At 43.6% G+C, this 27,460-nt stretch overlaps 1 protein-coding gene and 1 long non-coding RNA gene across 2 annotated transcripts in view; one reads left to right on the top strand and one right to left on the bottom strand.

The window, feature by feature from the left end:
• Positions 1–567: 567 nt before the first annotated feature.
• MRPL15 (mitochondrial ribosomal protein L15) lies at positions 568–24,173 on the bottom strand. Its single transcript, XM_029591279.1, has 5 exons — positions 24,015–24,173; positions 12,738–12,895; positions 5,942–6,107; positions 4,018–4,141; positions 568–1,124 (listed from the first exon to the last, which is right to left on the bottom strand). The coding sequence occupies exons 1-5, from the start codon at positions 24,123–24,125 to the stop codon at positions 787–789; spliced, it is 897 nt and encodes a 298-aa protein (XP_029447139.1). The 5' UTR covers positions 24,126–24,173; the 3' UTR covers positions 568–786.
• A 69-nt stretch (positions 24,174–24,242) lies between these two features.
• Positions 24,243–27,460, top strand: part of LOC115085361 — a 55,667-nt gene continuing 52,449 nt past the window's right edge. The window contains exon 1 of the long non-coding RNA XR_003854814.1: positions 24,243–24,417. This is a non-coding gene — a long non-coding RNA (uncharacterized LOC115085361). The remainder of the gene's footprint in view (positions 24,418–27,460) is intronic.

Here is a 27,460-nt window from a genome sequence, read left to right as displayed (position 1 = left end):
AGAAATTCTATTTATCAGTAATTTTAAAATATTCTTTTATTAGTATGGTTTTACTATTATAACTGATGCTTTATGTTTCTTAATTTTATTGTTTTATGAGGAATGGTGGTTCTGTTTATAAATGTCATAATAAATAAGTATGCACTAAAATCCAACCCCATCCATAACCTCGCCCCCATATGACCAAAGCCCCGCCCTCGCCCCGCCCCACCCTCGCGGGGCGAGGGGTCACCGCAACATGAGGAACTGTATTTCGGGGTCACGGCATTAGAAAGGTTGAGAACCACTGACTTAGAGAATAGCCACTGCCGTTAGCAATGGTAACATGGAATAGACTTAGTTTTTGGTTACTTGCCAGGTTCTTATGGCCTGGATTGGCCACTGTTGGAAACAGGATGCTGGGCTTGATGGACCCTTGGTCTGACCCAGTATGGCATTTTCTTATGTTCTTATGACATTAAAGATTAAAAGGACATTATCTCCCTAAAACTGAAAAGTCCTTAAAATACTGAACTATACTGTAAAGCTTCATACCAAACGTTTTACTCTACAAAGTATAAATTCCAGTAAAAGAAAGTCATGTGTATTTTATTGACATTACAAATAACTGGACTATGTCCGTTGCTTTTCCACCTAGCTGCTCATTAATCAAAAGCAAAACACTTATAAATTAAAAAAAAAAAAAAAAAGGTATCAAGTGTTGAAAAAATATATCTAAATACTTTAATCAATTTGTTCAACTCCAGATGTTTCCTATGCAGCTGCACATTTTTCTTTAGTCAGTATTCAAGAGCTATAGTAGCTTAGTAACCTTTCATCTGTTGGTTTAAGGATTTTCTTTTCCGTCATATTAACCAACCAGCCTGGAGCAAGACCAAAAAAAATTTGCCGAGGGTCTTTTCGCATACTGAGCATTTGGAAGCGCTCATCTTTGGTGATGTCCGGTAACACATAACCGTATTTCCTGGCCAGTTCAAGTCTTGCTTCCTGAACCTTTACAGGATCTGCCAGGTAGCCACGGTTCTTGGCATCTGTGTAGTAAGGCACTAGGTCTTCAGGTGGAAGCATCCGCTTGGGAATAGGCTGACCGCTCATGAAGAAAGGCACCGGCTTGCACAGGATACCTGCAAAAGCGTCAAACACCGATTAGTGCACAACAAGAGCAGTTGTACTGGTCCTGCAGAAGACTGGTTCCTTGTAGGCTGCAATACTCATAGCACCATTAAGAAGAATTCAAAGATACAGTGCATGAGCTTCTCAGCCCATCGATCAGAAATTGATAACATCACTGTTTCTAATCTCTAAATCTATTACTTTCTCCCAAACATCCTTTTACGCTCTATTCTCACAATCTGGACCTACCTGCCTTCTATCTTCAACTTGTCCCTTTCTTCTGTAATGCCTTCCTGCCTTTCAAGTGGCTTCTGTTCAGACTATTTCGATGAAATCTTTTCTTAATCACCTTGTGCTTGCCTCACTATTTCATTCCTTTGTAAAATGTCTTGTGTTAACCCTCATAAAATGGTGCCAGACTGACAGCACTTTTATCCACAGCAACACCACAGCATGGGCCTGGCATGTACTGTGCTACAATTCTGCTATGGAGGGACCTGATCCAAGGGTGAGAGCACAATTCAGTCTGTGCCTGACAAGTTGTGGCCTCTCTGCTGCGGACTGCCAAAAATGGCCTCAAATTGCAATGGTGGCTTTTAGTGATATGGACAGCTGTATACCAGAAAGTGGACCAAGACCACCAACTCAATACAGACCATCTTCTTAAATTCCTATTAAAACTGAGCCTAAATTTGAGCTGGTGACCTAGAGCTTACCTTCACCGGCAGCCCACATTTTCTAACTTCTGCTCAACATTCAAATCCTTTTTGTTCCTCTCAATCAACTGGATCTTTTAGGCCATTTTCACACATTCTCTGATCTGGTTTTTCCTTTTCTGTACTTATCCTCCTAGATCTCACCAGAGTTTATTTTATTTTAGATTTAGCTCAGTTTTTCATTGGTAGCTCAAGACAAATTACATTCAGGTACTGTAGTGTTTCCCCTGTCCCCAGAAGGTTTACAATCTAATAGCTAGATGCACTAAGCCGCAATGTTTTTATCATGGGAGGGGTCCCATTATCACAGGGGGCTGTTGCTGTGATAGTGGGCCCCACCCCTGGAAAATCCATTGCAGCAGTATCACTGCACTGTTTTGTCTTGCAGCAAAACACAGCAGGTCAAAACAACGTGGCATCAGCTCTTTACACGCAATGGAGGCCCACGAGGCATGAGGCCACCATCGCCTTAAAGGGTCAACACAACCAAAACAAATAAATAGACCTAAAGTCTGAAAAGTGTGCAGAGAGTCAAACCTGACCGCCTTGCTAACACTAGGGCTGCCATTTGAGGCAGCTCGGACAACAAAAAGTAAAATAAATTCATTAAGTCACGCAATAATGGTCCCCCCCTCCCACATCTTCAAAGTAGGCCATGACAGCCAAATCCTTTCCCCATGCCCCCACGCTAACACAAAAAAAAAAAAAAAAAAGTCTATAATGGGATCTCCTGACCTCCTCCTCCCTCCAGAACCTCCAAGTATGTAAATAGTGTTAGTTTCTAGTGGGGGGCCCCCTCCCATTCCCCCAAGAACTGAGGCAAGTTCAGGTCAGTGCCATTTTGAAAGATGGCACCCTGGTCAGTTTGTTCTAAACTACATGGGGACAAAAATCTAAAACATATATACCCTGGAGGAAGAGTGGGATAAAGGAGCTATGACAGAGACAGTTAAAAACCTCCAATGCAAGGGGGTCATGGGAAGAGGGTGAAAGGGAGTAGACTCAGGAGTAATAAGGAAATATTTCTTTATAGAGAGTGGTAGAGGCAAGGACAATATCTGAATTCAAGAAAGTGTGGGATAAAGAGGATCTCTGAAGGAGTGGTAGGGAAGTTGGTGTGGGTGGCCTGACTGGATAGGCTGTAATGGTCTTTTTCTGCCATCATGTTTTTAATAACTTGTTTGTACTTAGTTTTTTTTGTTTTCTTTTTTACTATGTTTTTGCTTTTAATTCTCAGTTTGTTTTGGGGGGGGGGGGGGGGTTCCCCCACTTTTTCCCTTTGTTCTCCATTCAGCCTCCAACCTCTCTTCTTAGACTATTCCCCAGTTCTACCTCTTTCTAGTGTTACCACTTCTTTCTTCTTGGCCCAGGCCAGCAGTAGCCCCTGTTAGCTCGAGGATGTATCAGGCCCCAGGCAACTTGATGCCTAAGATTTTCCCAGCTCTGGCTGCTTCTGCCTGCACACCCATGCAAATTCATGGCTTCTCTGTTAAGACTGAAAACTAGAACCACTGGCCTGGCAGAGCCGTATTAAATATGTAAGCACTGCTTAAAGTAATGTCAGAAGCAGACACCTTGCTGAAGCTCGATAGTCATGCAGCTACCTGACAAAACGGTGGCCACATTTACGGTTGCTCTTGGTCACCTGGCCACTGGCTTTCTATGAGAAGTCAATCGGAGAGTAAGAGTGCAAGAGGCCACAAAAATACCGCTTCTAAAATTTTAGGCAGCAGTGATATACATTACTCAAGAGCTCATTTTACGAAGACTTAGCCACTGCCTTATTTACCAATTTAAATTATTTTTCATTTGTCACTCCCCCCCCCCCAAAATGGTTGAAACTCATGGCCTTTAGTTAGTTAGTCATAAAAACAGTAGGAATCAACTCTAAGTACAAAGGCAGAAGAATTTGTGGTGTGTGTTGCTGCCGCCTCCTACAGCCACATGCTGAGGAGGTCTGGTGCTGGATTTTCCGATCCTTTTCTCACAGGAGGCTGTTCATGAACTGCTGCAGTCAGAAGCAGCCCGTAGACCAAGCGCATTTCCTCATCACTCAGTATGAACACTTTTTTTTTTTTGAATGACCACTGTGGGGGGGAAGGTAGTTTCATGAGCACAATGGCAAAATGTCCCTGAAGCGTTTACTACTTTAGCATTAGGTTTTTGATATACATATAGTGGGGCTTACCCAAATTCCTAGGGTCATAAAACCCTGTGGTGATGACACCGCCGTTCTTTTCCACTGCAGCAATAGCGAGCTCCGAAGCCCACTGGACTTCTATGTTGACCTTCGCTAAAAAGATGTCGGCACCCTGCAGATTTCACATAAGGCGATGGTTAACTATTGGCGGTACAATTAAACCAGCAGAATCAAATTCCACCGTTATGGATTGCATATGGAGACCACAGCAGACATCTATATAACCCCAACAAACAAACACACACACACTTATGAACTTTGTGAAGAATCTTAATTAGCTCTCTCCAATGGCCAAACTTGTTTTTATCCTGAGAAAGGCAAAATGAGTCCATGCTGGGGAATTCAAGGTCAGCATGCAAGCCCACAGAGGTCCATGGTCCAATCACCTAGGTTAGATTTCTTTTTTATATCAGTCTGGAGATTTTTTAAAAAAACATCCCCCCCCCCCCCCCCCAATAAAGTCACCTAAACGAGAGTCAGTTTTTATCCATATAGCGCTCAGAACCAGATTTGGGAGTATAACTGGTTTTTGGGAATTACTTTACATACAGCTCATACTAGAGTGGTATAGTAATAACATTCAGACATAGAACAATACACAAAGATAAGATCAACTGTAACCAGAAAATGCCTGAAATATTAGTCCATATTGCTGCAGGTAGCATTCAGTTATGTACAGTAACAAATTAATACACCTTTGGCTATTGGACCTCTCCCACTGATGGAGAGGCAGCAAGTGCTTACTTTCATTTAGAACAAAAATAAGAACACCCTTACTGCTTGCTCTTTCAACTCTGCTGAATTTTAATGAAACAAAAAGGTATTTAACCAAGCACCAGAAATGTCTCTTTAAAACTCTTCTGCAGCTTGTGTGTTATATGTCCTATGACAGCCTGGGGATAGCAGAGTGTTCTGGACATGATGCTACTTACCATATTGTAGTGCTGCAGCAGAAGGAGAATGAGTTGGAAGTACTGAGCCACGTCCCACAGAGCTGCTGCAGCACAGTTATAAACAAACACCTCCCGCTGCTGGACCGCACACCATTGAGAATCTTACTTACATTAAGGTGATTTTAAAATGCCATTAAGAAAATATAAGGCCAAAAGAAAATTCCATGGAACAAAAGAGATTTATAAGCCAGGGATTTTAAAAAGTCTACTTTAGCAACCCTACCAGTCTCTCTTCAACCAAGAAATCCTCCAAATTTAAAAATCACAAACTAATGACAGGAAAATTGCTGCAGAGTTATCAGGGCAAACAGACAGGAATAGCTAAATGCTTCGGTTTATATGCGCACTTCTGTGAGCTCTGATATAAGTGCAAATTCAGTTCTTGCCTGCAGCACTTGGAGAAGAGGGGTATATCAGCAGACCAGAGAAACGGCTAAAGTAATTGTGCAAAAAGAAACAAGGCTTCTCTTAATAACCTCCTTATGCATGTACACTTACTTTCTCATGTTTTACAAAAACTTCTCCAGTTATTTCTAAGCACACAGTGCCATCTAGTGAATGCAAAGAATTTGTTAACATCCACCCTCCTTATCTGGAAAATCTGAAGCTTAGGAGCAATAGCACCAATCAAGACTCTCTGGCTACTGTCTGTTCGTGCATCTTTCATGTGCATTAAGAATTCAATCCTCTTATTGAAAAATCCAAAAGCGGAGACTCAGTCACATCTACTTACCTCTTGCCAGGATATGAAATGGCTGGGCAACAACATTTAGGTCGCAACCTTAAGGTGTTTCCTTGGGAAATTTAAAGATCAATAGGGACAGGTTTGTAAGTGGACGCTCACCGACTGATATTTAAATTCTGCAATGCAGTTTCCAAGCATTAATAAGCCTCCCCAAGGGACAAGTGGCAATAGGTACAAACAATAAAATTCAGACGGAATACAGCCGATGACACACCTCTTCCACCAGTTGAACACCGTAATCCCTCTTCATCGGCTGTATAGTGACTCCTCTAGCGTTCACCAGCTGAGTTAAGTCAATTGGTTGTGAAGGATCCACTCTACCCAGGTCAATAAGATACTGGAGCCGGTTGAGGCTGAGGGGCGGATACTGGCGTCTTAGGCTGAACACAAAATTGAAATGAGAAAGGAATTAGGACTGAGCCTGATAGGTACATCATAACAGCCCAACTAACTGGTGGAAAAAGCAAGAGAGTTTGCAACTAGCTGTGCAAGCACTTACTATTGCTAACAGCAACCATAAATCCTGCCAGAAAGAAAATGTTTCAGGAGGATAAAGTCACAATGTATATCTCCAAGCCATGGAGCACATCATCATACGCCTGACAGGAACTAAATAGAAAGGAAAAAAAAAATCTGGACTAGCAGTGTCATCGCCATAATGTGCGGGCCATTTTACCCAAACTGTACAATCCCGAGGTAGTGTGTTTGTTAACAAAAATAACAGTTACAGAACTAAAGCAGCAGTATACTAATCCGTGTTACTCAAACTATCAACCTGCCTTTATTGACTACTTCGCCATTCTGCTAATCTTATATTATTACTACCCCCTTAGATACAAAATGTTTTCTAGTCTCACATTTGTTTGACAAAAAAGTGTTTGTCTTCTATCATAGCCAGACCATCTTCTTAGAAGGCCTCCCTCTAGCTGTTTGTTTTAATAGCCACATGGAATCTTTCAGCTGCCATGTGGATTCTGACTAGATACTCACACAAACAATCATTGTGGATAAAACTTTTTCTTCTCCGAAAAGACAAGCCAGAAAATCATGAAATACCAGTCTTATTGCAACTGCTGATAACAATTTAAAATTAAAGTGGGCACACAAGTAATACAATTGGATTTTTCCTCACCTGAATCACTCAAAAACCCTGACTAGTCATTTTAGTTGAGCTGCTCATTTCTAGATTTAATTTTATAATTTCTGCAAATTCCAGTAATATGATCATTGCAGATGAAGAACGTCCTCCAGCTGCTTAAGCCAAGATCCAGACCCAGCCTCTGGCTTGCGTGGTCAGGTAGATGATTGGTTTATCAGAGACAGAAACTGGTCCTAAGAGGGTGTGTGACTGAGAGAAGAAACTGGTTGTGGTCCCTAAGGAAGAGAACCGTGAGGACAGCTTCAGCAGCTACTGCTGCGGCCTGCAAGGGAAAGGAGTAGAACTGCTGGAGAGGGTAAGTAAAGGTGATTGACTGCCATTTTAATTATTGGGTATTATGTGATGTGTCTGCTGTTTTGAAATATTTTATTGGTGTTTGGAGAATTTTTAATAATTTCAAGCGTTTTAAATTGTTTTTACATTGTTAGATGTTATTCTGTTCATCAGCTGTTTTGAAACATTTATTCATTTAGTTTTACAATTATTTCTGTGTGGGGATCTATAGCAGCTTGGCTTGTTCTGTTTTCCTAATTGGAGGTATATTAGTGTTTAGGACCTGATTTAATGTTTGGGGTGTTGCCTTTTCATAGGCAGGGTTGTTCCATTTGAGTGCATGCCATAATGCAGGTATATCTTTGTATGGATTAGTTTGTGTGCATTATTGCAGATCTTGGTACTGTTAGGTGCTATATTTCTGTTTCCATTTCTCTAGTTTTGTACTTCATGCAGAGTGGCTTTTTTGGGTTTCTATTCCAGTTTCTGTCGCCATATTTGTAATTTGTGGTCTTACTGTACTTGGTAAGGTTGATTTTGTGTGTATGACCGAGGTGAGGTATTTAACTAGCATGTAGGCTAGTAAAATACCTCAGCTTATTTGTTGTATTTTCTCAATAGGACATGCATTGGTAGTGAACTGCTGTCTTTTACAAGTGGAGCTATTGCGCCTGGTAGTAGAGGGAGTCTGTGTTGCTGTTATTGAGATAACATCAGGGGAAAGTTCTAGCTCTGCTTTATACCCATTGCTGAGGAGAGGGGGGTGTTCCTGTGGATGCAAAGCGTACATTTACGTTTACCTTGTGACTTTCATGTGTTCACTGTGTCATGCATGTGAGAACTATCAAGTGTGTCCCGACAGAAAAAAAGGTTGAGAACCACTGTGCTAGGGGATAACAATGTGCAGTACAGTCTGCTAGCCAAATGGACAATGTTTATTTGGCCACTGCTGTGCCTACTTGGTTAGGATAGAAAGACAGAGTTGTGAAGCTTAATAATGTGGCTGAGTTTTTCTTTTTGTAATAAGCCAAGACCCTCTTACAATAAGGTGTGCAGGACTTTTTCACATTCATGTGCATGTGGTCTCACTAAGAGTCTAGGGAGTATGATGGCTTGATGAACATGGAAAGCTGATACTATTTTTCATAGGGATTTTGGGTGGGTGTGGAACACTAACCCGTTATGGAAGAATTGCATGTACAATACATAATGAACTGGAGTGCGAAGTTTACTGACCCTAAGAACAGTACCCTAATATTTGAGACAGAAGTCAGTTATTTATAGAAATGTATTTTATGCCCAAATTATCAGCACATCTGTTCTGGGCATGTGACAAAAACAGTTAAAATAAAAAAAACTGTCTTATTATTTTAAAAGGTTTTATATTTGTTAGTGTCCTAAATAGCACTAAAGGCTTCTCGAAATAAATGGGTCTTAACCTGTTTCCGAAAGAGTTTATAGTCCTGTATTTGTTGAAACTCCACAGAAAGATTCTCTCACAAACCGAGCAGACAATGAGAACACACGATTTCTAGTCTTTTGCAGCTGAGCAGTCCAAATCCCAGCCTCTCAGTGCTCCCACAATTCCTTGCTGGGTAGCAGAAAGGAATCAGTAAATTCTGCTTGGGAAATGTTTTTTAAAAAGTATTGGGGAGAAGTAAAACTATTGGGGTATATTATTTAGTGTGTTTGTGTGTTAACTAGTCAGTAAGGCAGCTAATAAACAAAAGTTAGTGTGTTTCCAAAAGTGGTCAATCCAGGTCCACGAGTATCTGGCAGAATCTAATAGTAGACAGAGTCTCTGCTTTTTAAACCCAGGGAAAAGCAATGGTTTTCCCCCAAGCCTACCTGGTTAAACGATTTATGGACTTTTCCTCCAGGAATTTACCCATGCCTTCTTTAAGCCAAGCTATGCTAACTTGCCGTTGCCATATCCTTTAAGAATCCCAGAGTTTAATTATATGTTGAGTGAAAATTGTTTCTACGGTTTGTTTTAAATGTGCTCCTTAGAAACTACATGGCGTGTCCCTAGCTTTTTTTTTTTATGTTTTGAAAGACTAAACAACCGATTTGCAGTTACCATTTCTTCTCCTCTCTGATCATAGTTTTACAGACCTCTCCCATCTCCCCTCAGTTACCATCTCAAGCTGATGAGCCCTAACCTCCTTAGCCCTTCCTCATAGGGGAGCTGTTCCATCCCCTCTATCATTTTGGTCGCCCTTCTCTGTACCTTTTCTAGTTCCGCTATACCTTTCAGATGCAAGGACCAGAATTACACACAGTACTCTATGTGCAGTTGCACCCATGGAGCAATACAGAGGTATCATGATATTCTTTTTATTCTCCATTCCTATTAATTCTTAAAATTGTTTGGTTTTTTGACCGCCACATGACTATAGTTATGTATCACTTTGCACTTGTCAGATGAAACTGAATGTGGTTATTTGGTGGTCTAGTTTCCTAGCGTCCTTCTCACAATCCACTTTGTAATTTGATTTGGGAGTAATCTCATACATTATTCTCTTTTCCAGATATATTAAAAAACAAGTTTCCAGTATAAATTTCTGGGGCACTCCACTATTTACCTTTCTCCACTGAGAAAATTCATCATCATTTAGTCCTTCTCTGTTTCCTTTTAACCAGTTTGCAGTCTGCAATAGGAAATTGCCTCCTATCCTATGACTTGTTAATTTTCTCAGGAGTCTCTCATGAAGAATTTTGTTAAATGCCTCCTGAAAATCCAGATACATTATATCCACCAGCATTATCCATGTTTATTAAACCCATCAAAACAAATGTAGGTGAAGCAAGACTTTCCTTGGGTAAATCCATGTTGGCTCTTTCCTCAAACAATGTCTATCTTTTGTTCTTTATTTTTCCCAGTATAGAAATCAGGCTCACAGGTCTATGGTTTCCAAGATCACGCATGAAGCCCTTTCTAAAGGTTGGAATTACACTGGCCACCCTCCAAACTTCAGGTACAATTAATGATTTTAAATGACAGGTCTGCAATTTCTTTTTGAGTTCTTTCATACTATGGGATGTATACCATCTGGTACAGGTGACTTGCTACTCTAGTTGTCAATCTACTTTCTTATATCTTTCAGGCTCACCAGGATTTATTTCAGTTCCTCAGAATCATCACCATTAAATAATCTCCCCAACACCCTCCTCAATCAACACTGAAGCAAATAATTCATTTATTCTTTCCACTATGGCTTTGTCTTCCCCTAAGTGCCCCTTTATCATCTAATGAAATTAATAATCTATGACTCCTTCACAGACTTCCTGCTTTGGGCATATTTGAAAAAGTTATGAGTTTTTGCTCTACATCAAGCTTCTTTTAAAATTCTCTTTTTGCCTGTGCTTATGCTTTTTCTATTTTCTTCATTTGGATCCGATTTCCCATTTTTGAAAGATGTTCTTTTGGCTAATAGTCTCTTTCACCTCACCTTTTAAACATATTGACAATTGTTTGACCTTCCTTCTGCAATTTTTAATGCATGGAATATATCTGGTCTGGGCTTCCAAGATAGTATTTTTAAACTATACCCATGTTTGATGAAACTCAAACCTTTCCAACTGCACCTTTTTTTTTTTTTTTAAATCATAGTCTCCCTTTTGAAAGTTAAATGTAAGAGCATTCTTCCTCCAGTTATTAAGTCAAATTTGATCACTATTGCCAAGTGGCCCCACTACTGTTAGCTCCCATACCAATCTTGTGTGCCACCAAGGATTAAGTCTAAAATAGATCCTCCTCTCATCAATGCCTGGACCAGCTTTGTCCATGAACCAGTCATTAATTTAATCTAGAAACTTCACCTCCTTAACATGTCCTGATTTGACCTTATCAATTACCCCAATATGAACTAGGTTATCTCCCATTATTGTTTTGTCAAATTTGTTATTTTTCCTAATTTCTGTTGTCTGTAGGTTAATTCTGGCAGGCAGATAGTAGGATATTCCCACCATTATACTTCACACGGATTCTCTATACATAAAGATTCCACAATGCAAGATCTTTAGCTTGTTTGAATTTATGCTATCCTTAACTAATAGCACCATTCCTGCAACAATTTGATCCACACTATCATTGCTACAAAATATGTATCTTACTATCACACTGTCCATCCTCCTTCCACAGGTCACTGAGATGCCAATTATCTCTTCATTCAGTTCTATATATTCTAACTCTCCCATCTTATTTTACACTTCTGACATTTGCATACAGACATTTGAAAATATCTTTATTATTTGTGTTTAAATCGACCAAGGGAGTGCAGTGGTATTAATACAGTCCCACACTTCAAATTCCATAGAGATAAATCTTTTATTATATTATGGCGATTGGATTGAATGTTTGGAGTGCAGTTCCTTGCTCCTATATTATTTATGTTTACAATTTTCCTAGCAACTGACAAGGAGAATTTGGAATGTTAACTCGGTCTGCTCATTACTTAAAGGCACCTGGGCTATTTCTGCCTTTATTGGAAACTATCGGACTGCTCTAACGTCCCTGTTTTGTTCGCATCCTTCAAAGATACCTCCCGCCAAACTATGTTCTTCTAAGCGACTTTCGGCTTTCCCCCATGCTCTAGTTTAAAAGCTGCTCTCTCTCTTTTTAAATGATAGTGTCAGCAGCCTGGCTCCACCCTGGCTGAGGTGGAACCCATCTTTTCGGAATAAATTTCTTCCCTTCCCCAAAACGTTGCCCAGTTCCTAATACATCTAAAGCCCTCTTCTCTGCATTCATCGTCTCATCCATGTTAGGAAATGGGGACATTTGCAAGAATGCTACCCTGGAGGTTCTGGATTTTAACTTTCTTCCTAAGATTTGATATTTGGCTTCCAGAATCTCCCTCACCCCATCTTCCTAAGTCACTGGTAGCCACATGTACCATGACAACCAGCTCCACTCCAGCACGTTTAAATCTTACCTAAGCGACACGTTAGGCCTGCCTGGTGCGAAGGTGGTAGACAAAGTTACAGAGCAATCCTCATGTCCACCAGCCACCCAGTTATCTACATTCCTAATAATCAAATCACCAATTACAACAGCCATCCTAACCCTTCCCTTCTGGGCACAAGCCTCTGTGTGCAAGAGAATACTGCATCACCTGGAGAGCTGGTCCTAGGTACAGAAGCACTTCCAGGGGACCCTGCTCCCACAAAGTAGCAGAGGGGCTGCCAGACTAGACTTGGGGCTTTACTAATATGTCACTGTCTGCCTCAGGTCCTCCAAGTCCACCACTCTGCCCTCCCAGAGATCTGATTCATCTCCAACAGCCAAGAGCTCTTAGCACATACAACTTCTCACCATAAACTGCAAAGTACAGCAACTAATAACCCCTATTGTTAGATTTTGGTTACTTCTCTTTATAATCAATAGAGACAAAGAGAAAAAAAAAAAAAAAAAAAAAACTTGCTTCAAGCTCAAATTTGGAAAACATCATTTAATACCCCCCCACACAAAGAAAAAAAAAAAAGAAACTTGCTTCAAGCTCAAATTTGGAAAACACCATTTAATACCCCCCTCCCAAAAAAAAAAAATAAATAAAACCACACACACACACCTTACCTGTGTCCTACGTTATAGCCATACTTTGGAATCACCAAGTAAAATGGCGTCTGCCCTCCTTCAAAACCTAACCGGGGACGGTTTCCCCTTTGCCGCTGTCCTTTATGACCTCGCCCACATTTCCCACCACCATGAATACCACGGCCACGTCGCTTTACCTAGAAGTAATCATGCAAATAAAAGAGTCAGCCACCTGTCAATACAATCTCAATACACATATTTTAATCAAGAATCTCCAAGACCCTTGGTATTTAGAAGTAATTAATGCTCTGCCTGGAGAAACTGAATATAAAAGGAGATAATCAGGGCATCTACTGCCAGTGAATATCCTTTTCAGCAAGCATTATAGCTATTGAAAATTGAAAGCTTGTTTGGGTTCTCTTTAGCTTAGTTTACATGATCTTTTTTTCAACAGCAATTCTGATAGTGGAATAGGACATTTCTAGGCATTAATAATTTGGGATTGTTCTATTTGATAACTTCAAATTTCTTTATAATGAAGATTTCCAGTAGGTGAGTGCAGTTAACTTTTTTTTTCTTTATTTTCTTTTTTACTTTCATCTACTTAAAAAGGGAAAACTTCTTCCACCCTCTAAAAATAAAAAATAAAAGGAGTCTCATCTCACCCACCCCCTCCTACCTTCTGCCACCATGCGGTGCCCTCCCGGACCTTTCCCCCAACCATTTGCCCCATTTATAGATCTTAGGGACCTGAGCGATCCCAGGTTGCTCTTGCCCCACTGGACCCCCCCCCCCCCATCTCAAAATGGCGACAGCTGGCCCTGAAGCCAACATTATTTTGTCGCCTCTCTGTACCTCCCTATCTCTGTACACCAAAATGGGGCCAGCTAGTGCCATTTTGAGATAGCGACCTGGCAGAGCAGAAGCAAATGGGGCTCGCTCCTGCCTCTTTACCCCAATCCAGGGGTAAATGTTTGTTTCATTTGGCTTTGAAAATGAAAGCAAGCCCTTACTTTTCAAAACAGTGAAATGCTCATTGGGTTTCTAGAATACCTGCAAAGTGATCATAAGATCCTTTACAATAACACAGTAAGTGTCGGCAGAAGACAACCAAATTGTCCATCCAGTCTGCCCAGCAAGCTGCGCATGGTGGCAATTGTCACTCCATGCAGACCACCCCAAGCCTTTTGTCAAGGGTAGTGACTGCTGCTCCGTGCAGGTTACTACCATTCTGTTAGGGTGGCATCTACCACACCGTGCCAGATAAAGGTAGTAATATTTACAATGAAAACCAAGCAACTGGGGGGGTCTCATGATTTGGCAGAAGTAGATGGCAATGTCTAACTGGCTCCTACTGCCTCTAATACAATTTTCCATTTTAGATCCCTCAAAAGATACATTCTCAAATCAAAATGGCAGATAAAGGCTTTAAAAAAAAAAAAAGTCCCTATGCACTGGGGCAGGAAGAATCAAGCTCCACGAGCGACACATTCTAGTCAGAAAGTTACGACTGACAAAAGCATTGGTGGTAGACGAAATAGAGGTAGAGGCCCTTGCACGCAGGAACTGCCTAATGAAATGGTGGCCAAGATGAAGGCAGTTATGCAGCAGCCTGCAGACAAGATTCATTCCAGCCTAGATGCGAGGATGGAAAAGGTGGTGGACAGTCTGGGGCCATGACTGCCAAAATGGACAACATTTCAGATACATTTAACACATGGAAATGTCACTCACTTCCACAACGCAGATTTTGGAAGCTTTGGAGTGGGCCAACAAGTGCATGGCTGAAAAAGTAGATATTGAAAACCAAAATTGTTGAAACATGTATAGTGAGTCTACTGGAGAAAGCAGAGGGTAGCAACCCCACAAGGTTCCTGGCCTCATGGCTTCCTACCGTGCTGAACATAGCAGGCAAGAATGGGCAGATCAAAATCGATTGAGCACACAAGACCCTGGTGCCTTTCCCTGCTGACAACAGCCGTCCTAAAGCTGTAACACTGAGGCTTCATCACTACGGAGATAAGAACTGTACATTGGAGGCCAGATGACTAAGGAGGTCACTTAAAGGAAAGTGCATGTACTTTTTCAAGACTTCCCAGTTGAAGTACAGAAGAAAAGAAAAAAAAAAAACCAAAACTTTGCAGAGGTTTAGAAGGAGCTTCAGAAGAGGCGGCTCTCGTATGCTCTGCTACACCCTGGCACGGTTGTGGATATCTCATGATAGCACCACCTCGACTTTTAATGATGCCAAGACAGAGATGAGCTTTGTGTAACAGCTCAATGCCCACAACGAAGGAGCAGCTTGAGTCTAGGCCACGTAACCTTTTCTGTCGGTTATTATCTGAGGAGATCGAAGCTGTAGGGTTCAAGTGAAGGGGGTCTAACTATGTATTTACATAATAATCAGATGCAAGGGGGGGGGGGAGGTGGAAAGTTGGGGTAGCTGAACTTATTCAGGACGGGGAATGGATGGGGATGTGTTTGTACTTTGTTTTCCTTGCTGCTTTTGTAAAACAGTGGGACCAGCAGAACGTGTCGTTATGAGTCGCAGCAATGGACGGCACTCTAAAAGGGAATATAGTCTCAGTCTTGTATGTGGGCAGGAAGTAACGCCGTTTTAAAGAACCCTGATCTGCAGGCTGGAATCACAAGGGGGCAGTTGCGAATATGCAGCAGAGAAGGATAGATGTCACCACAGCAACTCTTAGGATTGGATATCATTTTTGGCTGGAATGTGGATAGTGGACTCGAGGAGCCAGGAGAGGGGGAGGGGAAGGGGTGCTGTTGTTTCTAGAGAGAGAGGAGGGGGTTTCTGGTTTCCTGATTGGTGTTGCTGAGTCTCAGGGGTTCCTTCAGCCAGACATGCTAGCAGTTCAGTTGGGAGGGGAGTGGGCATAAGATGGCGGTCTGAGCTTAACGGGATGATTGTTTTCTAAGGTGAGGACAGTTTCCTGCCTCGTCTTGAAGATGCAAGTAGTTAAGGGTGTGTTAACTGGTTGTTTTTGTCGGGAGGGAAGTTGGGAATGGGAGTCAAAAGTTAAAGTTTATGCAGGCACGACACCACAGGAGGGAGATACAAATTGCCTTTACATTTTCATTATTGTTAGAAAGATGCCTAATATTCTTTCCCTGAATGTCAGATAAATAGAAGGACCAGGGGGCATTCCATGAAGTTAGCAAGTAGCACATTTAAAACTAATCTGTGAAAATTCTTTCACTCAACACACAATTAAACTCTGGAATTTGTTGCCAGAGGATGCGTTTAGTGCAGTTAGTGTAGCTGGGTTTAAAAAAGTTTGGATAAGTTCTTGGAGAAGAAGTCCATTAACTGCTATTAATCAAGTTTACTTAGGGAATAGCCACTGCTATTAATTGGATCAGTAGCATGGGATCTTCTTGGTGTTTGGGTAATTGCCAGGTTTTTGTGGCCTGGTTTTGGCCTCTGTTGAAAACAGGGTGCTGGGCTTGATGGACCCTTGGTCTGACCCAGCATGGCAATTTCTTATGTCCTTATGTTAATAGGGACACCGATCAAACGGAGAAGGATACATCGTTTTGAAAGCAAAAAATGTAATGTGGCATTCTTACAGGAACCCCACCTATCGCAGGTAGAACACATGAAACTGCATTGCGATTGGGTAGGCCAGATATTTTTCTTCATATAGTTGTAAAAGTAAAGGAATTCTAATATTAGAGAAATGTGTGGGGAGGGGAGGGGACTGGAATCTCTGTCTGGATCCAAATGCTAGATCAGTCCATGGGATGTGGGGCGGACAGGAGGCAGCTTCTAGGGCTGATGCCTGGCACATCCCAATACCCATCCGGAAGAAACTACACTTGTTTTTCTTCAAGGGGCAATACTTAAGCCACACAGATTATTTTTTTTATGTGCGATCTCACTCACAGGCCAATACACAACGGTGCGCTCGGCTGAGCGCACCGTTTAGCCCGTTTGACCGCGCTATTAATTCCCCTTATACTGCAAGGGGTAATAGCGTGTGGAAAACGTGCTGCCCTCCCCCCCAAAAAAACTAATATCGCTCATCACATACAAATGCTTGTTGATGAGCCTATTAGTTATCCCCACGGGATACTGAAAGTAAAATGTGCGGCCAAGCCGCACATTTTACGCTCAGAAATTGCCTGCCTTTGGGCAGGCGTTAATCATGGACAACACTGGGGAAAGTGTACAGAAAAGCAGAAAAAACTGCTTTGCTGTACACCCTCTGACTTAATATCATAGCAATATTAAGTCAGAGGAACCAAAACAAAAAAAAAAAACTGTCCGCCAGCCACGGGTTGGAAAACGGACATTCAATTTTGCCGGCGTCCAGTTTCCGAACCCTTGGCTATCAGCGGGTTAGACAATAGATGTTGGTAAAATTAAATGTCTGTTGTCGGACCCGTTGACAGCTGCCGCTAATAAGGAGGCACTAGGGACGCACTATTGTCCCTAGCGCCTCCTTATTAACACAGGCCCTAATTTAAATAAAGAATCGCACACCCAGGAGAGGTGCCTGGGCACGCGATGGGAGAGCTGGCGATTGCCTCAGAGCACCAGTTCTCCCACGGAGGTTTTTTGTTTTGTTTTGGTTTTTGTTTGTTTGTTTGTTTTTTTTTTTAAATCGGCCTGTGAGGAAGGTGATGGGACAGATGGATGTTTTGGCATGCATCTGTCCCATCTCAGACCATTACCTAGGGCTTCTTCCCATGAATCCCAGATGCTGAAAAGCAGTGGTGCCTGAATGCATTCCTCCTGGGTAATGAGCAGTTTTATGCCATGGTGACTCAGGCTATACAAAATTATATGCAGATTTATGCAGAATTCATCGTGATTTGGGAAGAACTTAAAGGCGATGCTGCGAGAATATATTATCTGTTTTGATAACCATTTAAACAGAAAAAAAAAAAAAGAGAGGAAGCTGTCACTGAAGAGGAAGATTAGGCATTTAGAAATCCAGCATAAAACGACATGTTCTCCGTGTCTATGCAGAGCTGCAGATAGAGAGGAGAGTTGCAATGCCTTCAGGTTTTTAAATTAGAAAGATCCCTTAAATTTGCTAGACAAACATTTTACAAGCATGGGAATAAAAATGGTGCTCTGCTGACAAGAGTGCCGAGTAAGCGGGCCACACAAACACTTTTACATAGGCTCCTTGGGGCAGACGGGGTATTGAAGCACAAGTTACCAGATATTATCTGAGTTTTTCAGAGATTATTTCACTGATTTACAATATGTGCTAATCGGGAGGAGTGTAGTATAGAAGAGATGAACTTGCGGGAAGTTTGAGGACCATGCTTGTCTGAGATGCAGGTAGTAAGGCTATCTGTGTCAATAAATAAGGAGGAGCTGTATAAAGTAATAATGGGCAATGTCCAGGGCCCGGTGGCTTTGCGCTTAAATTCTAAAAAAAAAAAAAAAAGATTTTCAAAGGAGCTCTCCCACCTAATCTTAGCTGTCTTTACCTACTTACAGCAGTCACCCAAGATCAATAGTATTGGGATGTGCCAGGCATCAGCCCTGGAAGCTGCCTCCTGTCCGCCCCACATCCCATGGACTGATCTAGCATTTGGATCCAGAGATTCCAGTCCCCTCCCCTCCCATTTCTCTAATATTAGAATTCCTTTACTTTTACAACTATATGAAGAAAAATATCTGGCCTACCCAATCGCAATGCAGTTTCATGTGTTCTACCTGCGATAGGTGGGGTTCCTGTAGAATGCCACATTACATTTTTTGCTTTCAAAACGATGTATCCTTCTCCGTTTGATCGGTGTCCCTATTAACATAAGAAATTGCCATGCTGGGTCAGACCAAGGGTCCATCAAACCCAGCATCCTCTGTATTGCTCCATCTGTGCAACTGCACATAGAGTACTGTGTGTAATTCTGGTCCTTGCATCTGAAAGGTATAGCGGAACTAGAAAAGGTACAGAGAAGGGCGACCAAAATGATAGAGGGGATGGAACAGCTCCCCTATGAGGAAGGGCTAAGGAGGTTAGGGCTCATCAGCTTGAGATGGTAACTGAGGGGAGATGGGAGAGGTCTGTAAAACTATGATCAGAGAGGAGAAGGAATGGTAACTGCAAATCGGTTGTTTAGTCTTTCAAAACATAAAAAAAAAGCTAGGGACACGCCATGTAGTTTCTAAGGAGCACATTTAAAACAAACTGTAGAAACAATTTTCACTCAACATATAATTAAACTCTGGGATTCTTTGCCTAAAGGATATGGCAACGGCAAGTTAGTGTAGCTGGGCTAAAGAAGGCATGGGTAAATTCCTGGAGGAAAAGTCCATAAATCGTTTAACCAGGTAGGGTTGGGGAAAACCACTGCTTTTCCCTGGGTTTAAAAAGCAGAGACCCTGTCTACTATTAGATTCTGCCAGAAACTCGTGACCTGGATTGACCACTTTTGGAAACACACTAACTTCTGTTTAATTAGCTGCCTTACTGACTATTTAACACACAAACACACTAAATAATATACCCCAATAGTTTTACTTCTCCCCAATACTTTTAAAACATTAGTGCTACATAAGATGTATGTAGATGTACATAATTCCATTGTATATAGTTCCTATGTATTCAGTCTTTATTGCCTTCCATCTCCTTCCTTTCTCCACACCCTTCTCTCATCCCTCTTCCATTTCTTGCCTGCCCCACCTCCCCCTCCTCTTTTTATTGTAATTTTCCTCCTTTCTGTTCACTGTACACTGGCATGATGTGTTTCACGAATGTCGGTAAAGAAAAGTTCATAAATAAATAGTGATAGGACCTGGTGAAACCAAAAAGAATAAACTAGCATTTTAATTTATCATTGTTGGGCAGGCAGGAGTTCCAGGAGGTTATTATAGAGGCCACTCAGGATTTTATGCAGGGAGAAGCCATGAACGCGTCCCAAGGAACACTGCAAAATTTCAGCACATATCCTTCTTGTATCACTTCCAGGACCCAGTGATCCGATGTGATCTCGACCTACCTCTGATACAAGAGAGAGAGAGTCATCCCCCTATCTCCTGTTCCTGGGGGTGGGTCAGCAAACCTTCAATGGGTTGGTCAGGAAATTGCATTAGCCAAGCCCCCACCTCTCCTAGGCTGTCTGGGCAGGAGGACCGAGACCTGCCAAAAGGCAGAGTCCTCTGAAAGGTCGTCCCTCTGTACGGATGAAAACGCTTGGAACCTCAAGACAACCCCTCATAGGAAAGGGGCACGACAGCCGTTTCTTATCCTCTGGCAACAGAGGAACCAATTCACCCCACGTCCACGACTGGTGGGGGAGATGCCGCTTTTCAAACCCCACGGCCTGCTGCAGCAAGAAGGTAGTGTCGGCCTTTCTATTGACGGCCTTTCTATTGACGGGGCAGGGATAGAAATGGGGTGCTCCCACATGTGGAGGAGGAAGTCTTTAAAAATATCGTGGATAGGAACTGCCACGATCTCCCTTAGGAATACTGGAAGTACTCCAGTGTACTGGAGTACATCCAGCATCTTATGTCACGCATCTTCCTCTGAGCAGCTGAAAAAGAATGGCTTCAGCCAGGGCCCCGACAAACCCCACAACCGACAAGTCCTCGGGGCCCACTGGCACCGTTCCTCCGGTAGAGGGGGCTCTGAGAGGGGGGTCATCCGAATAATCAGAGGACGAGTCCATAGTGTCATCATCCCAAGGGTCTGTGAGGGGTATCAACTCTGGGACTCCAATGGCTTCAGAGGCCTTGAGGGCCCCGCAGGTATCTACAGTTCACCCTGGCATCAAGGGGACTGGAAGCAGCGGTAGGCAAGAAGGACCCTAGCAGGGACTCGAGGAGCTGCAGTCTGGGAAACATATCGGCTGAATCTTCCTCCTCGGAGGACCCGAGAATCAGGATCACTCCGGTGGGGGCGCATCGTAGCCGCTGGGGAACTGAGCGTCCCCTGGGCACTGGGCTGCATCAGAAGGGCACCCAGGAGGACGTCCAGATACTCCAGCAAGAGTGCTAGCATCTAGGGCGGCGGCTAGGGCACTGGTATGGGAGCCGGTGGCACCGGCGCTCATACGCTCTGGAAAGCCTTAAGCACTACAGACTGCACCCTGCGGTCCAATTCCTCCTGAAAGTCCGGAGTGGCCAGGACTGAAGGAGGGGGGTGAGGCGCCACCAGCTCTTCCTCGGGTCTCCAAGGTGGCATGGTGCCTAGCACCAGTGTCGGTGGGAAACAGAGGACTACCAGGGGCATCAGAGGATGGGGCCTCCGATGGACAGTGTTGCTTCAGTTGCAGCTCAGCAGCTGCTGTCACCTCGAAACTGGTGCTGCACGCCAATGGCGACCGGTGGCGATGCTTGCAGGATCTGCTTTGGTGCTCGGCCCAGTTTTGTCCCGGCATCGAGAAAGCAGAAGATCCTGATGTCTGGGAGAGCGGCGAGACCATCGAGGATCTATCACAGTTCCTCGATCCTTGGAGGTACTAGCGAGAGAAACAGCCAGGGGGAGCGTGTCAGAAGGCTTCCTGCTACCTCCTGGCATCAATGTCCACTTTGTTTTCCTAGTTCCTCCCATGCATTATCTTCTGTAAATGGGGTTGTCTCTATCCCACTCGCATTTGTGCTCTTGTCAAGCAGCAATGATCCTTCTCCAGGGTTTTCTTTAGTCAACACCAAATAGAAGTATTTGTTTAATATTTCTATTTCTTCATCTCCCTCCACACCTTGCTCCTTTTCTCCTTTCAATTTTACAGATACCACCTCGAGCCTTCCTCCTCTCACTGATATATCTGAAAAATGTTGTGTCTCCTTTCTTAACCTCTTTGGCAATACTTTCTTCCACTTAACGTTTTGTTTTCCTGATTTCTTTCCTTGTTGCCTTCACTTTCACCAGATATTCTTCCCTGTTCTCTTATGGGATCCCTTGTATTTCTTGAACATTGATCTTTTAGCCTTTATTTTAAATCCTTCTTTGAGAACCAAATAGATTTATTTTTCCTTTCACTTGCTTTTCTTACATAGAGACTTGTTACATTATTAACAGCTCATTATTTGTCCCACTATTAACCCACTTCCCCCATGTTTTGCCAGTCACCTAGCTCCAAAAGTTACATCTCCATTTTACCAAAGTCTATAGTTTGTAATTCCAAAACTTAGATCTTAGAGCAACTTCTCTCTCTGACTGCTACATCAAACCATACCGCCCAATGATCACTGGTGCTCAGATGAGCACCTACCTAGACTTTGGAGTCAACATCCCCATTTGAAAGCACTACGTCAAATATCACTTGGGCATCCACTTTTTCAGGCACTTCAAAATTGATTACATTCAGGTAAATTTTCCTATTCCCAGAGGGCTTATAATGTTAGACGGTAACTTTCAAACCAGCGCACACCCAGATAAGCGGTCATTTTGTAACTTATGTGCGTATATACCCGCATGTTATAAAATAACTTGACTACGTGTAAACGTGTTCCCAGTTTTAAGTGGGCATGCGCCTGTGTATAATCCCATTTCTACTGCATAAATTGGGGAATTTTAAGAGGGGCTCGCGTCTATACCATTGCCAGTTTATCCAGCAGTTCATCCAATTAACAGCTAGGGCCTCTAAACCTCCCTTGTTTGATAGTGTGCACACACCCCCTCCCCCCAGACCCTTAAGTCACCTTAGTTATGGCTAGTTTTCTTTTATTTTTTTATTTTTTAAACTTACCCCTCCTCCATAGCAGAAGTAAACTTACATGCCATTGGACATAGGCATGCACTCAGGCATTTAAGTATTTACGTGCACATGTCTTGGCCATGACCTGAAATGTCCATGCCCCTTTTTGAAAACTTTTGATATGTGCGTGCAGGAGATACACCCATATCTGGGCAGCTTTTATAATTCAGTTGGCATGCACCAGCCCAACTTGTGCACGCATCTAATTGATGCATGTGCCAGGCTTTTAAAATTCACCTTTAAAATTTGTACCCGGAACAATGGAAGGAAGCGACTTGCCCAAGGTCTCAAGAAGCAGCAGTGGTATTTGAACCTTGGTTCCCAGCCCACTGCTCTAACCACTAGGCTACTCCACCTAAGTAAAATAACTGACTTTTTACCACAGTGGGGGACAACTAATTTATAGTTGAATCAGAATAAAAGACAGAGTACAAATAATAAAAAATGTCTGAACCATCTCAGATTTCAAACATTATCACGTATTACTGTCAATGCTGCAAATAATAATAAAAAAAGGTCTCACCACAGAACAAAAGCAAACCACTTCAAATTCAACACAGGATAAAAAGTGTGTGGCTACCCTGTTAAATCAGGAAAACACAAGCCATCTGATTAAAACTTAATAACCAAGTCAAGGCAGAGAGTAACTGTTACTGAATATACAAATTGCATTACAATGATCAGCAAGCTGTCCCCACCAAATCAAAATTTCAATCTGTTAGTAAACAGCTGAGGGCAATCTGCTCTCCAGCAGGAACATCTGGATTCTGTACTTGTATGTGTCTGGCACAGACTTTCCACCTCTGTGCATCATGCTCCCTCTCTGGCCACATTCAAATCCAGTCTAAAACTCCACCACCTTTTTGAGGGTGGTTTTACATCATAAGCCCACCCTACTAGTTCTTCTTCTGATCCCACCTTGCAGGTTTTAACTATTTTTTAAATGTAAGCCTATTTTCCCTGCATGTTTGTTACAAAAAAAACACATACTCCTTTTGAAAATGTTAACTCACCAGAAGTATAAATTACAAAAATAGATGAAAAATGAACTCAGAGTTAGCTTAGTGTGAAGAAACTACACCTTCCTGTTCAGAGCGTAATCATTCATCTTAAAACGAATACTTTTTTTTTAAATTAAATTTAAATTTTCATTATTCCTTTTATACTATATTTTACACAGTACGGAGACAGGACTGTCTCGTACGTGTAAAAGTGTCATGCCAAGAAAATTATTTGTATAGAGGTAGCAATGTAAATACGCCCAAGCTCTTAAAAGTTACTTTTTTTTTTTTTATAAAAAATTGAGAAAAAATATTTATTGGCTCCCTTCCCGTGTTACTTGCGAGCACATCACATTCTCTCCCGTAGACCTGAAGCAGGTTATTGCCACTCAGGCACCAAACAGATTCCTCGGAGACATACCGATGTGTCAGCCGCCAAAAAATATATAAATTTATAATCTAACAGTGAAGGAAGGCGCCAAAGAGAGAGAAGGGAAAAGGCGTTGAGCAGCTGCCAGTATTCGCGGTAAACAGTGACCGGGACAGGCCTGAAGCATCGGCCTTAGTGCGTCCATTCGAGGGGGCGATAAGTGAGTAACCAGGCACTCCTGCCAATTATTCGACTACTTACCCGAGACTTGGAGCCGGGATTGGGCCTCAAGTTGGCCAGAGTCACGCGGGGCAGCGCATTCAACACCTCCCGCGCCGTCCTCCCAGCGCCGCTGCCGCCGGAAGCCGCCATCACTGCTCAAGGACAGTAGCACGCCGCCGCCGCTTTACGGCCGTCGCAAAAATAAATCAATAAAAATCCCTCGGTGCCGACCGCAGTCACGTGGCGGTGGGAAGGGCGTGGTTATAGCGAAAGCGGGCGGGATACGGCTGCCGGCATTTTTTCGGAGCGCGCGAGGGCGCTTGTCCAACGAGTAGGTTTAGGTGTCGGACGCTTTCACACTTATCCGTTCGTCTGAGTAACCGCGAAGGGCTCTCTGCACGAAAGCCGGCAGGGAGCGCTACGGAAGGAGCTGCTGCGCCGGGTGTGTAGAGCAGGGATGGAGTCGTGGTGAGCTCCAGTCAGGGGTGGATTGCAGGAAAATATTGGCCCATGGGGTGTCTGACGTCCTCATGCACTTTCCCTGCAGCACATGTATCTTCTGGCTGTGGTAGGATGGGCTCTGCCATGGCCATCTTTTTTGCACATGTATCTTCTGGCTGTGGTAGGATGGGCTCTGCCATGGCCATCTTTTTTGCACATGTATCTTCTGGCTGTGGTAGGATGGGCTCTGCCATGGCCATCTTTTTTGCATATGTATCTTCTGGCTGTGGTAGGATGGGCTCTGCCATGGCCATCTTTTTTGCTGCCCTGTGGGAACAATTACTGTGCTGTCCCCCCCCCCAATCATTCAGTCTGTGTTCTGCGCCCAGCTCCCTCGAGCAAGCTATGGGGTAGATTTTATAAATTTTCGTGCGTGCGTACTTTTGTTCGTGCACCAGGCGCAAACAAAAGTACGCTGGATTTTATAAGATACGGGCGTATCTTTTAAAATCCGGGGTCGGCGCGCGCAAGGGGGTGCACATTTGTGCAACCTGCAAGCGCCGAGCCCTCCGAGGCCGCTCCAATATCGGAGCGGCCTCGGAGGGAACTTTCCTTCCGCTTCCCTTCCCTAACCCACCCCCCAGCCCTGTCTAGACTCCCCCCTACCTTTGTTGGTAGATTTACGCCTGCCGAAAGCAGGTGTAAATCTGCGCGCGCCATCACCCGACCCGGGGGCTGGTCTGGAGGCCTCGACCACGCCCCTGGTCCCGCCCCAGGACTTACGCGCGTCCCGGGGCTATGCGCGCGCCGGCGGCCTATGCAAAATAGGCGCGCAGGGCAGTGGCGTAGCCAGAATTGATTTTTTGGGTGGGCACAAGGTTAACATGGGTGGGCTGTAGGCATGTAGGACTACTAGTTGTTTTTTTACTGATAAATAATGCCAAATTATGCAGCATAGCATTCACATCTACGCCTAAGTATGAGGTTTACTTAATGATACAAACATAATTCACGGTGATTTGTGGTACTTTAGCCTTCTTATTATTACGATTTTATACACGGCTCCTACCTGTCCATAAATTTTGAGAGAGCGGTTGTGTTGCTTATATTTAAATTGCTAACATCTCAAATATAGATATATATTTTTACCTTTGTTGTCTGATCTTTGTATTTTTCTAATCAGTTGGTCCTGGTCTCTTTTTCCCATTTTTTCCCTTATAGCTCATTTCCTAATTCCTTTTCAGTGTCTTTCTTCTATTACTGTTTTCTTCCCTTACACACACACACACATACACGCTTTCTCTCACAGACTCCCTCTCACACACTCAAGCTCTCACTCTCATATGCTCTCCCCCCACCCCCCCCACAAGCTCACATTCAAGTTCTCACTTTCTCACCCCTCCCCAGGCTTATATTCTTATGCACACACAGATGCACATCCAGGCACCCATTCTCACCCACACACATAAACCCATGCTCCCAGTCTCACCCACAAACCCATGCTCCCAGTCTCACCCACACATATTCAAGCTCCCATTCTCATCCATACATATACACATTTAAGGTACTATTCTCACCCACACATACACACATTCAAGCACCCATTCTTATCCACATATTCAAGCTTCCATTCTCACCCACCCACACAAACCCAGGCTCTCATTCTCACCCATATATACACACATTCAAGCTCCCATTCTCACCCACCCACAAACCCAGGCTCCCATTCTCAACCACACATACACACATTCGAGCTCCCATTCACCCACATATTCAAGCTTCCATTCTCACCCACATACACACCCAGGCTCCAGTTTTCACCCACACACACTCCCATTCTCATCCACACATACACATTCAAGCACGTGCACAGCTTCCGCTTTCTCCCCCAGAGCAGGAAGATCAGCTGCCTCTCCTGCTGCCACCGGACTCCTGCTATCTTCGGGCGTCCGAACTTCCTGTCCGGGGGGGGGGAGCGGAAGCGCAGCGCACAATGTCCGCTTCCTCCCCCCCCCCCCCCCCCAAAGCAGGAAGATCGGCGGGCAGTACGGCCCGACGCCCGAAGATAGCAGGAGGCCGGTGGCAGCAGGAGAGGCAGCTGATCTTCCTGCTTTGGGGGAGAAAGCGGAAGCTGTGCGCGGCGCTTCCGCTCCCCCAAACAGGAAATTCGGCGGGCCGTTTGGTCCGAAGATAGCAGGAGAACGGGTGGCAGCAGGAGAGGCAGCTGATCTTCCTGCATTGGGGGGAGGAAGCGGAAGCTGCACGCGGCGCTTCCGCTCCCCCCCGAACAGGAAGACCGGTTGGCCGTACGGCCGCAGCAGCGCTTCCCCATGTGTGCCGTGATGGCGCGCGAGGCGTGGGTTCTCTTGTTCGCTGTCGCGGGGATGGGATCCCGCGACAGCCTTGCAGTTCCGGTGCCAGTTGGGTGGGCCTGGGTCTAAGTTGGGTGGGCACCTGCCCACCCAGGCCCACCCGTGGCTATGCCACTGGCGCAGGGCTTTTAAAATCCAGCCCAGTATTTTTAAAAAGTGAAACATCCTCATCCTCAAATGGAACCCATGGTCAAGGGAAGGGTATTAAAAATATCACAACATGCATTTTATATTTACATGCATTGCTGTGATGCCAGTCAAAAAATCCTGCAAAAAAAGACACTTGGAAATACTCTGGAATTACATTTTTTGTAACGCATGCTAGGTGTGGGCTTAGCTTGTCAAAGCCATGAATAAACGGGATTACCATTACAATATAGTAAACCCAACATGAAAAAAAGCTATATTCAAATTCTGAGGACACCTCACCAAAAAAAAAACTAAACATTTTGTGACGTAAGACAAACCCCTGCAAAACAAACAAAAAAAGGCCCTAGAACCTCGCCATATCATATACAGAATTGACTCTCTGGACTCAAATAACAACAACCTTTTGAAAAAGAAGCAAGGCAAATACTACACCAGGCCTTATGACATTAATACACCACCTACTGGGATAACAGAGCAAGCCAAACTGCTACAAATCTCTACAGAGAAACTACACGCTGGCAG

Source organism: Rhinatrema bivittatum, chromosome 2 (genome assembly GCF_901001135.1).
Source record: "Rhinatrema bivittatum chromosome 2, aRhiBiv1.1, whole genome shotgun sequence".
NCBI lineage: Eukaryota > Metazoa > Chordata > Amphibia > Gymnophiona > Rhinatrematidae > Rhinatrema > Rhinatrema bivittatum.
Note: the sequence above shows the minus strand (reverse complement) of the source record. Positions and strands in the feature narration are given on the sequence as shown.

Excerpts from the sequence above, each read along its gene's own strand:
- MRPL15 (XM_029591279.1), bottom strand. The coding sequence starts at position 24,125 with ATGGCGGCTTCCGGCGGCAGCGGCGCTGGGAGGACGGCGCGGGAGGTG. Across the intron at positions 12,896-24,014 it reads ATCCCGGCTCCAAGTCTCGG|GTAAAGCGACGTGGCCGTGG; the intron begins GTAAGTAGTCGA and ends GATTACTTCTAG. Across the intron at positions 1,125-4,017 it reads TTATGACCCTAGGAATTTGG|GTATCCTGTGCAAGCCGGTG; the intron begins GTAAGCCCCACT and ends ACGCTTTTGCAG.